This window comes from Euprymna scolopes, chromosome 2 (genome assembly GCF_053919585.1).
Source record: "Euprymna scolopes isolate OS-2025 chromosome 2, ASM5391958v1, whole genome shotgun sequence".
In the NCBI taxonomy this organism is placed as follows: Eukaryota; Metazoa; Mollusca; class Cephalopoda; order Sepiida; family Sepiolidae; genus Euprymna; species Euprymna scolopes.
The window spans coordinates 72,089,370-72,101,810 of NC_136483.1; the positions used below are offsets into that span (position 1 = coordinate 72,089,370).

Below are 12,441 nucleotides of genomic sequence, written 5' to 3' on the forward strand. Positions count from 1 at the left end.
CAAGTTGTTCTTTTCTATTCTTCATTTACTTTGTGACTGAGGCTACAACGTGTTGGTTCCCAGACAACGTTACAGTAGCCCCATACCCCATCCCCGGCAAAAACAAAAATGAAAAAGAAAATCGAAGAAACAATATAGGAATTATCATATAGAAAGTTTTTACTCTAAAGCAATTCTTATAAAGAAAGGGCAAAGTGTTAAAGGTCACATTAAATAGGAAAATATATTCTTTTTACATAGAAAAATAATGGTTCCTATGAATAGTTCCAGTATTCCCTCGATTACAATTCATGCATAACAGGTTTTCTTTTAAATTCTGTTTCTTGTTCTTTGTATTATTTCAGATCTGAAATGTGCCTGTTGTTTTATCATTTGAATGAAGAAGCTACTTCCGGTTCTTTCCGTTTAATATTGGCAAATATTCGTGATGAGTATTGGGATCGACCTACCCTTCCATCCGGATTTTGGATCAATAATCCATGTTGCATTGGAGGTAAGCCAATTTTTCTATTGCCATCATTGCTTTTCTGAATTGTTGTAAATAAGACATAGTAAGATAACCGTCACAATAATCTATATAAAACTAGCAGGGGTACCCGATGTTGCCCCAGGTCATATAAACTAAATAGAAGAAATGAAGATGATTTCGTAACAATAATCTACATATCATAAATAATTGTCAGGGACTTTTATCAACATTTCCTGGAGGACTATCTGGAAGGAGGGTTTACACTCCTACTCGTCTTTCTCCATTAAATGTAACTATATTCCTTTGTGAGACAATTTTCAAAGCATCAATAATAAAAACACATAGGTATAAAATAAAATATGCATTTAGTGTGCTTGAAAACCAAATCACAACGTAATATTAGGAAAATAAACAAATATTTTACTTGTTTGAAATTTATAACATAAATATATTTCGGAGCTATACTCCATCCTCAGTATGTTGTTTTTTTTTCTGTTTTTTTCTTTTTCTTCTTTCTTGTCATGTTGTAAAGTTGGACAAAAAAAAAAGTCCGTTTGTAAAGAGCCACGTGTTGTATTTCAGCAGTTGTATTTTGAAATGCACTGTTCCAACATTTGAAAATACAACCACTGAGATACAACGCACGGCTCTTTACAAACAGACTTTGAACAACAACTAAATTTCTGGTCCTTGTTTTTCTCCAAAGATGATTTGGGCATTCACCTCGGCACCTAGAAGGAAAGCTAATCTATAAGAGCCTTCTTCCTCCTCTCCTTCGCTACCTGGTTGCTATAAATGGTGAGCAGCGACAATCAAACCCGACTTAGTGGCTCTATCAGGTCCACAAGTAGTTGGTCTTTGACTATGGAATCTGGATTGGCTCACCATATCATGTGACCTAGCTCAGGATTGTTGAAAGTGGGCTATGATGGTCACAAATGTTGTACTTGCTTGGAAGGAAAATATCTCAAGCCAACAAAGGTGATATCTGAAACTAGTACATATCTCCCCACAATGGGAAGCTGTGACACAAGGTCAGAAAAGTGGGATTTGGGAAGCCAGCACTTTAGAGGAAGAGCATTCTAGCCTGAAAAAAATGCCTGGGTAGCCTTGTAGACATTCCCTGGTAGTGGCACGTCAAGCAATAACTTAACCCCTCTTCAAAGAGTGAAAAGATAAAACCTAAAAAGGTGGACCTCCTATAACTACACAGGGCCATACATGTCTGCCAACAGATAACAAGCCACCTCAACAATGGCCTAGACTAGGGGTTTCCAAACTACAGCTTGTGGGCCAGATCCGGCCCACCAAAATCTTTAATTCGGCTTGCGGAGCTCTTCTAATGGAAAACGGAATAATATCCAGGAAAAATTTTTTAAATTGAAATATGTAAAAACAATGTTGTAGTGGTTCTTTTTATTTAGAAAATGATTAAAAGAATGAGGTCTTGGAGAACCAGTTTCAAGAAAAAAACAAAGCTAATAAGTAAAGCAGTATAAAACTCGTCCAGGTCATTTTTTTTTTTTTTTTTTTTTTTTTTTGATCTATGTAGCTCTAAAATGTTAGCAATATGCCCCTCCCCTCTTTGAATACTTTGGAGAGCCCTGGGAAAAACTGGAATAAGTATACTTATAAATGCATCATTCTTGACACAAAGTCTACGAGATGACCAGATTAGTTTGGTAAAATGGTGGCATGATTGATGTTGGTTGGACCAGCATTAAGATGTTTCTTGCAGCCATTGAATACATCAGATGTTTCAGAATTTATAGGAAACTAGCTTGGGTGCCCGGTGTTGCCCAGGTATTTGAAGGTGTGTGTTGAGCAAAAAAAATATTAGGCAGGCAGGCAGGCTTGAACCCATACCGCGAAGGAGGAAAAGAATGTGATATTTTTGTTGTTGTGTCCATCGCCAAACTGGAAGTGGTGAAGGTTTAAATTAAGGCTAGTCAATCGAAAAGAGGGGATGACTTTCGAAAATATTGGCGAAAAAAAAGCGAGCTCTTCCTTGTAAGAAAGTGCCCAGTTGAGGGTGAAGGAATTAATGTTTTTAGCCAATTTTTTTATATTTGTCGTCTAAAGAGTTAAGCTTCAAAACAATATCGATCTTGTGAAAAATCCGTCGCCTTTGTTGAAAGTTTTAAGCAGACCCACAAACATACATACAAACATACATACATACATTTAAACAGACAGGTGAGATTTATATTAAAGAAGATTCTGTTTTGTAAAAGAGATGTGCTTTTTTTTTTAAATAAAACAGAGGCATGCTTTATTCAAAACTTATAAGTATAGGTTGCAAGTAGTGTGGGACGATTCCTAAATTTTTTCCAATTCCGATTCCAGGAAAATGTTGATTAACGATTCCAATACTAAGTACAATTCCGATTCATGTGGAATTGTTGTTTTGAAATATACCATTATATAATCGAAAGTTTTTGTGTAGTGAAAAAATTTGGTACAGCGAAAAAGTGGAAATACAATTAAGGGAATTTTGAAAACGATTTGATTTTTTTCGTAAAATTATTTTCATTGAAGATAAGTCAAAACAAATATTTTAACCATGAATTAAACATGCACCATGAAATTAATAACAATCAATTAAGAGTTATTTTATATATTAAAAAAATATAAAGAAAAATTAAATCATGATTAATTCAACAAAATTACAATAACATCAAATTTCAGTTTTGTTTATCTTGATATTCATTTTTTTTTTTTCTCTTTATATTCAATAACTCTTTAAAATTTAATTTTTTGTTTTTGCGGCTTCAATCGCTAACTGATTTTTATTCCACATTGTAGAATATTCTTATTTCTAAATGAAATTTAAAAATAACTAAATCTTTGATTAAATTTTTAGCCTTTTATATTCAATTGTCTCAAATTATTCCTATTTATATATTTGACTTTTTAAAAAATATTTTTAGCAATAATAATGTTATTTTTTAAATCTAAATAAATTGGTTTATTTCTATATTTTTATTATATAATTATATACTTATCATCCTTTAATGTTTATTCTTATTTAATGTCGTAATTTACTTCTTTATTTCTATATAAAAAAGTAAATTTTTGGTAATTGTTTATTTCTATTGTTAAATAAAAGTCATTTATTGAACTTTTGAAATCGCCTCTGCCTTAATGCTGTTTCTGACAACCTTTTTATTTTTTGTTAGGGGTTGGAAAACATTTACCTATGCTCACGTCACGACTTTGATACCAGGCATCGGTGAATGTAAACCAAGCCCATACAGTCCTTTAGTTGAACGGCTTTGAGTGACTACTTAGTTTGCAAAGTTAGGGTTCAAAGGATTAAAAAAAAAAAGTTAAACTTTTTTCCTTTTTTAATAAATTTTTCACATTTATTTTTTTTGTTTTTGCTGTGCAAAGATGTTCCAAAAGAAATGTTTAATTGCTTCATTCGCAGAATATTTTAATGAAATGTAAATTTCTAAATGAAAAAAAAAATTAAATTCACTTACCACATTTATTTAACAGATAGCAAAATGATTGTTTTCTTTTGTAGTTTTCAAAAGACCTTAAACGGAACCATCATAATATGTAGTTCTAACGTTTTTGTTTTCGGATGCTTTAAAAAAGCCGACCAACTAAGTTTTGCAAACTGATACCACGTGATCAGTTTCACTTTAGTTTTAGAAATATTTCCTGAAACAGCCTTCGTTCAGAAAATAGAAAGTACATATATTGTTCTATTAAACCTTTTATTGTTTAAATAATTTGACTTTGCTTGTTTTATTTTAAAAAAATATAAAGGTTGACAAGACATTTTTCATTTACTAATGAGATTTTTTATTCATTTACTAATGGAAGAGTGTCGGTAAAAAAAAAAACTTGCCAAAAGATAAGCGCCCCCCCCCCCTTTTTTTAGTCACTAGTTGGAAAAAACACTGATTTGTAACATGATTTATTCACACTGTAAAATCTTTTTTCTCTAAAGGTTAAGTATTCATCAACTTTTTCAGGGACTTGACATAGTTAGGCTGTTTTATACATAAATAAACTTGGCCCCTAAAGTTTCACAACAGTGCAAACAGATAACTAATCATGGACCTCAAAGTTTCAAAACAGACAAACAGTACCTATGTATGTGACGGAATAAGAAAACTCATTCAGATAAATAAAGATTACCTTTAAGGTAGTTAATAAAATTCTTGTATATCATATTAAATATGTTATGAAAAATTCTATGACGTTTTTATTATAAATTTTTGACAGCATTAATCTCACTTCAACAAACAGTTCAACTTAAAAATATAAGAGAATCGTAATGAAAGAATCGTAAATCTAAAGTATTTTTTAATGATGCGATTCCGATTCTGATTTCCCCCAAAATACACAATTTTTACGATTAACAATTCCAATTAATCGTCCTACCATTAGTTGCAAGGCTGAACGAGTCATTAGTAGTGACAGCTCTAGCAGAGACCTAAGCTTTTCTGGATCTGTGTTTTTTTTCAAATCACCCTGGACAAAACATGAAGCCACTTGATGTAAGGAGCTAAAAAAATATTACAACAAACATTGTCAATTTTTTTTTTTTTAGTATTTGTTAACATGCATTGGATAGGATTTTTTGTGGTATAAAAAAAGGCAATGATGAAAGGAAAGTGGGTTTGTATTACTATACACATAGATACATAAAAGTTGTCAAAAGACAAATATATAACAAATAAATGTTATCAAAGGCAAGATAAGTTACTTTTCTACCTAACAGGATAAATTTTTAGTGTTTTTTATTTAATGTAAAATGTTTATTCGGTTCAAAAATCATGCAGTGTTTATCGATATATTTTAAAAAGACAAATGGCGGCATGCTCGCTGATGAATACATTAAGTTTGGGAAAATGAGTTCAAACTAAAAAATTATATAAAATACTGTTAGAAACTCACTCAATATATGTTACCGTGACATAGGCTGACATATATTGAGTTGGTTTCTAACAGTATTTTGAATAATTTTTTTTAATTTGAACTTATTTTCCGAAACTTAACGTATTCAACAACGAGCACACTGACATTTGTCTTTTTCAAATATACTGATAAACACTGCATATTATTCCAACTGAGTAAACATTTTACATTAAATAAAAACACTAAAAACTTATCCAGTTAGGTAGAAAAGTAACTTATCTTTCCTTTGATAACATTTATTTTTTTATATATTTGTTTTTTGACAACTTTTTCGAATCTATGTGTATAGTAAAACAAACCTAGGAAAGTTTCCACGTGATTTGTGTGAACATTGTTTATTCGGCTTGGTCTTTTGCAGGAATTGATTTACAAAATGGAAGACAAGGTGGTACATGGCTGGGGATGAACCGACAAGGAAAGATTGGAATTCTTTTAAACATTTTAGAGAAGGAACAAAAAGAAAACATGTTGTCTAGAGGTGAGTAGTAGAATTAGTAGTAGTAGTAGTAGTAGTAGTACTAATTAGTAGTAGTAATTAATAGGTGCAGAATTTTTTTTTTACCAAAATAAAAACAAAAATTATGAAATAGCTGTGTTCAAAGCAGATTTTTTTTTTTTTTTTTTTTTTTTTTTGCAGCAAACTTTATTTTTTATAGCAAATTTGGATGTTATATACATCCAAAATTGCTGAAAAAAAGAAAAAATTAAGTTTGCTGAAAAAAAAAATCAAAATCTGCTTTAAACGCAGCTATTTTATATCCTTATATAAATGAGAACTATGTTGAGTGACACTTTTAAAGCTCAAGGTTCCTCAAAAATGAAATTCAGCAAAAACCATATGACTCGCATTATTTCCTCTTAGCTGGTGAGATTTCATTTCATAAATCTTTTACATAAATACTGGGATTCGAGTGAGTTTATCAGCAGATGAAGAGAACCTGGGTTCACAATGATGACGTCACGAGTATACACGAGGTGCCTTAAATAAGTTTCCAGACTTTTTGTACAGGTATTTAAAATTATAGTAGACCCTTATGTTATTGCTATACATCTTATGAAATGGCTGATAAATTTTTATGCTTTCAGGTTCAAATGAACAACTACAGCAGGAATTGGAATACACCCTACTAAAGCCCGATTGTCACAGCTTGTGAATTTCAAAATGCAATCTGGACATAAGGACACTTTAGAAGAACAATATACAATAAACTTGTGTTTCAAACTTGGAAAAAATGCCACAGAAATGTATGGAATACCTCAGACTGCTTTTGAACCATCTTGCATGATTCGAGCATCAGTTTTTTGAGTGGCATAAGGGCTTCAAGGAAGGTAGGGCGTCTGTGAGCGATAATGAGAGATGTGTGAGGAGTAAGTTTGTCTCAAGAGTTCTCAGAGAAGATCAGAAAGACAAACTATTTGACCAAGATGGGCATCAAGACAGTTCCTCACCCTAACCCTCTAGTCTAGACCTTGACCCCTGTGATTTTGGTTATTCCCTAAGCTTAAGGAAAACCTTAGAGGATATCGTCATGAGACAATTGAGGAGATGAAAGAAGCTGTGATGAGGGTCATTAATACGCTCACACAAGAGAACTTTCATGGGGACTTTCAGAAGTTGTTGGGATGGTACAAGTGCATTGCAGCCGGAGGAGATTACTTCGAAGGGGACTAGAGTTTCATGTGTGCACTATCAATAAAAGTGCCCATACGAAAAAAGTGGAAATTTATTGAAGGCACCTCCATAAGTAAAATATAACAAGAAAAATAGTGAGTGGGCAATCAGACATGGTTAGAAACGATATCAGGTACAAGGAAAAATTCAGTAACAAAACGGTCAAATATATAATATCACATATACCACATCAAATGTAAGGGAATAAAATTCTCACAAATTCATAAAAAAATAAATTTTTTTGCACCACACAATTGTTTTAGTCTACCATCAAGAAATCTGTAATGTTCAAAATATATCAGGCATTTTATTTCTTGCTGAGGCCATTCCCCTAAAGAAGAAGGAAGTCTTTATCTTATGATTGTCTGTAGTTAAAAGAACAATTTATATCAATTATCTATCTACCTGTCTTTCTATATTTTTGTAATTTATTTATTATATTTTACTAGCCTGGGTGCCCGGCATTGCCCGGGTGTTTGGAGGTGTGTGATGAGCAAAAAAAAAGTGATAGTAGGCAGACAGGCAGGCTTGAACCTATACTGCGAAGGAGGAAAAGAATATGAAAAAAAAAAAACATGACATCTTTGCCGTTGTGTCCATTGCAAAGCCAGAAGTGGCAGAGGTTTAAATTAAGGTTAGTCAATCGAAAATACCAGCGGAAAAAGCAACCCCTCCTTGTAGAAATAGGCCCAGTTGAGGGCGAAGAAATTAATATTTTTAGCCAATTTTTTGGTATTTGTCATTCGAAGGGTCGAACTTCAAAACGATACCAATCTTGTGAAAATCCGTCGCGTCTGTCGAAAGTTTTAGGCAGACACAAACATACATACATTTAAATAAACAGGTGAGATTTGTATTATACATAATTTAATTTTTTTGTCAAAACTTTATTGTAAATTTTTTGAATTTTTGAAAATTTTTGGAAATTCAAAAAAAAATTTTTAAATAATTTTTTTTAAAGATTTTGAAATTTTTTTATATTAATTAATTAAAAAAAATTTTCTTATTTTATTTTCTAACCTTTGTTTTTTTTTATGTTTCTTCTCTCTTTTATCCCCATCATTAACCCCCCCCCTGAACACACGCACACAGAAATCAAAATTTTTTCTAATTCTAATCTAAAAAATTTTTCCATTTCTAATCTGAATATTTTCAAAGTTGATGTTGTCTTTTTTACGTTTACATTTGTGTAATGCTAGCTTTTTCTTCTCTTCTGACGAGAAGCTTTGAAATGCGATGACTGAAAAAAACTTCTCTCTTATTCCTCTTTCTGTAACCCTTATTAACTTGATAATGTAATAAAAAATATATATATATATATATATATATATATATATATTGTTTTAACAAAATCAAGACATCAAGGAATAGATTGATAGCAACAAATATTGTATTTCATCGTTAGTTACATTTGTTTCAAGACTATTCAGACCCACCATATATATATGTTTACTGTTTTTGGGAAAGAATTCCATCAAAGTGCTTGATTAAAAAGAAAAAATTTCAATATAAGAGCTTAATATCTATTTATTTAAAACTATACAAAAGGTCAGAAAAAACATTGGTACCGTCGGTTTCAAGCCTAACATAAGGGGGACCAGTTAATGGTAAATAATGTTAGGCTCTCGTCAGCCATACTGTTTTCTGTCCTTCTGTACAGTTTTAAATATACATATTAATGAAAAAGACTGAGGTAGATCAGGAAGAGCATCTAACATAAAGAAATGTAATTTGTGAAATAGATTGTATTTTGAATTTTACTTTGTAAATAACAGATTGAGAATTTACATAAATCATTGGTTAGTCAGAATAAAATGTAGATTTGTCAAATGCATTGCTATCTTGGTCTAATTCTAAAAATCTATTCGACTTTATTTCATATTTATATATATATATAGAATGATGATATTTTTAAATAAATATCAATAATTACTTTTTTAGACCTACAGACATGGTGTTTCAAACTCATGTTCTCATCAATGTTGGTAATGATTATTACTGCCAGCTTGGGGTGATTCAAACCCAATCGCAAAGTCATCTTTGCCTTCATAGGCCGGTATTCAACCTCCAAGCTACAAGGAATTAGCATAAGAAAGGAATTAAGTTCTATTAATAACGATTAGGTTAGCATAAACAGTAAACAGCCAGATAGTATTCAACAAAGTCAGAATATTGCATTGTGGTAAGATTGATCGCTTACTCTTAATTTGCCTAAATATATGTTTTTTGCTTTTCAGGTGTTCTTGTTTCTGATTATATAATGAACAAAGAGGTAGATATTAACAAATATATCAACGCTATCGCTCAAAAATCTGACCAATTCAATTTGTTCAGTTTAGTACTTTTTGATCTCAAGTAAGTATCTCAAATCTCATCTCCAAAAGTTGTCGCATGACAATCTCTCAATTTATTGTTTCATTATGTTTTTTTTATATATATATTTACCAGGTCAGGTAGAATTTTTAGTAAGTTTGAATCTCTTTTTAAATTTTTTGTTGACATGAATGATTTTAAGTATTAAAAACATTCTGTAATTAAATGCTTTTTTATCTTAAAAATATTTATTCTAATTAAATTTAAATTGGAATAAAAATGTATTACATGATTAAATACTAATTTTTGTTTGTTTTTAGGAAAATTATCCAAAATACAATAAAAAATAAATAAAAATCTTCAGATCAAGATGTACAAGTTCTTCTTCAGACCAACCTATGAAGGATCTGGTGTACCTTATTAGTTATTCTGCCCAGTTTGTTTCTAATAGTTTTCTTTGTCTTCTCACATATTCTTTTACAATCTTCTTTTTCTTTTCTGTAGATTTGATAGTGTCTGCTTCCAGCAGTAAATAATTGTAGGTATCATTTTCACATCTTGGTTGGGCAGTCCCATGCCCTCTGATGTCTCTAGTTTTCCCCTTTTCATCTCTAGCAGTGAACCTCTTTTCCATCCTGAATTCTATTTCAGTATCCTGGTTGAATATTCTGGTCATATTTATCAGTTGTTTTGCATTTCATTTTGCAAATAGTTCCAGGTCATCCATATACATTAGGTGGTTTATTCTCTGTTCTCTCTGTAAACGTGTATCCAGCATAATTTTTCTTAAGTATGTAGTTGAGTAGCATCATGGCTATGATAGACAATAGTAGTGATAGAGGGTCTTTCTATTTTGTCGCAAGTTACAATTGCTCAATATTGGAGAAGGAACATTATTATAGTTGCTATATTCAATTTGAACAGTTTTTGATTTCTGATCTAATATTCGAATGAATGATTACTACTTGAAATGTATAATTAATTTGTGCCCTGATAAACCTCATATGTTCTACCACACCTCACAATATATCTGTGGAATTGCCGATGCATAACAAATTTTTTTTGCTTTCTTTTCAATGTTATTTTTTGTTGTAATTTCCCTTCTTCACTTGGAATTATAACATGTAAGATTCTATCAAACTTTTGATAGAACAGTTATATTTTCTTATGGAAAGGATTTGGGATCTCTTACAAGAATATTTCTAACTTTATAATCTTTTTAAAATTAATAATTGAAGTCAAAGTTTTTATTACTAAGTAACTGGTTTCACCTGATGAGAAAGAAATTTTGATGGATCTGAACGAGCATCATCTCCCCCCCCCCCCACTCCCCGTAAATTTTCTTTCTGTTCATTTTTTTGCAATTTTTTCACTGGATTATTACTGATTGGATATTAATAAACCAGATTATCAAAAAAACAAAAAAAAAATATCATTATTTCAACATTTGTAAGGGGTGCTCACTTTTTAGTTACAATGGTAAATCGATCCCCCATTTTGTAACCAAGAATCATGCAGGAAAATCAAAACTGTAAAGAATAGAAAATAAAAATGACATGAACCTTCTGCATTTCTAATTCAGAAATATTTATTTTGGTTCTCAAAAAAACGGAAGAAAAATTATTTTTTTCGTTTTTTTTATATTTCTTTTCATTTTTCATTTTTTTTTATGAAAAATGAGTTTATTTAAGTTTTTTTTTACTTATTTTTTTGTTGATGAAAAGTGAGTTTGTGGGATTTAAAAAAAATTTTGTTTTTATCAGAGATGAGGTTTTTTTTGATTTTTAATAAACTTTCTTGTTTTTTTTTACTTCTTTTTGTTTCTTTTTTGATGAAAGGTAAGTTTTTTTAATTGCTATAAATTTTGCTAACATGGCCATTTGTCATGGCCATATGAGCAAACCTTGCTTTGTGGTATTAATTGTTTCTCCTAAGCATATTATATCGGTGCTTCATTAAATTTATTCAATAATTCCCATCTTAAGTTTCTGGAAGTAGCCATACTATTTTTTCATTCTCACGTGTTTCCAATTAAAAAAAATAAGAAAGAAAGAAAAAGAAGAAAAAAGGGCAATAAAAAAAGACAATAAAAAAAAAAACAAAGGGCAATAATTAACTTCCATGTTTGTGTAATCATTAACTTCGTCTTTAGAAAATAGAGAAAAAAATGGGGGATCGATTTACTAAAATGTTGTAACTAAAAAGTGAGCATCCCTTTCAAATGTAGAAATAATGATTTTTTTTTAATTTTTTTTTTTTTTTTAGATAATCTGGTTTATTAGTGTCCAATCAATAATAATCCACTGAAAAAATTGCAAACAAAAACAAAAAAACAAATTATAAGTTGGAGTGACACTTATTCAGTTCCACTTAAATTTGTTTTTCTTTGAAAAATTTAGATAAAAAAAAAACACTTATAGATGTATACTTTGCTTTTAATGAATTTAAATATAAGCAAAATAATAATCTGAGATGGAAGAATTGTACGAACAATGATTGAGTAACACAATAAGGTTTATTATACGAATAGTACAAAACAAGAATAGTCTAATGAAGGATATATTAGTGACCTGGCAAAGCCACAAGAGAGACAATCAAGTAAAAAAAAAACCTTAAGCGAAATTCATCCCAAAGCAGCAAAACTAAAGCAAAATCCGATCCCGCACTTTGCTAAATTCTACCCTCTGATGAGAAAAAAAGTATTTCTTCGAAACTCCGCGGATTAAGGACGATCCACTTATTTAGTGTTTCCTTTTCAAATTAATTATGTTTTTAACTCTTTTTCTAAGTGTTTTTTTAACTACTTCCTCTTATATATATGATAAAGTCTGTATTCTAAATTTCAGGATGTTGACCATCTTACAATTTATTCTTTTAAGTACATTGTCATGCACAATTCTTGACAAAATCATTCATTTAATTATTATATCAATCAATGAATCTATTCTGCCCTTAACTCCTAAAAAGAAATAGCACCCATCAACTCATTAAAAGAAAATAAAATGCATATGGGCATGATTAGAATTAAATCATTAAATATTAATTAATATAC

The 12,441-nt window shown here is 30.4% G+C and overlaps 1 protein-coding gene across 1 annotated transcript in view; it reads left to right on the top strand.

The window, feature by feature from the left end:
* LOC145292223 (transport and Golgi organization 2 homolog) overlaps window positions 1-12,441 on the top strand; it is a 49,485-nt gene that overhangs the window by 14,401 nt on the left and 22,643 nt on the right. The window contains exons 2-4 of the mRNA XM_080138547.1: window positions 345-493; window positions 5,763-5,882; window positions 9,314-9,431. Coding sequence (XP_079994673.1) covers window positions 352-493; window positions 5,763-5,882; window positions 9,314-9,431 — 380 coding nt within the window. The 5' untranslated portion in view covers window positions 345-351. The remainder of the gene's footprint in view (window positions 1-344; window positions 494-5,762; window positions 5,883-9,313; window positions 9,432-12,441) is intronic.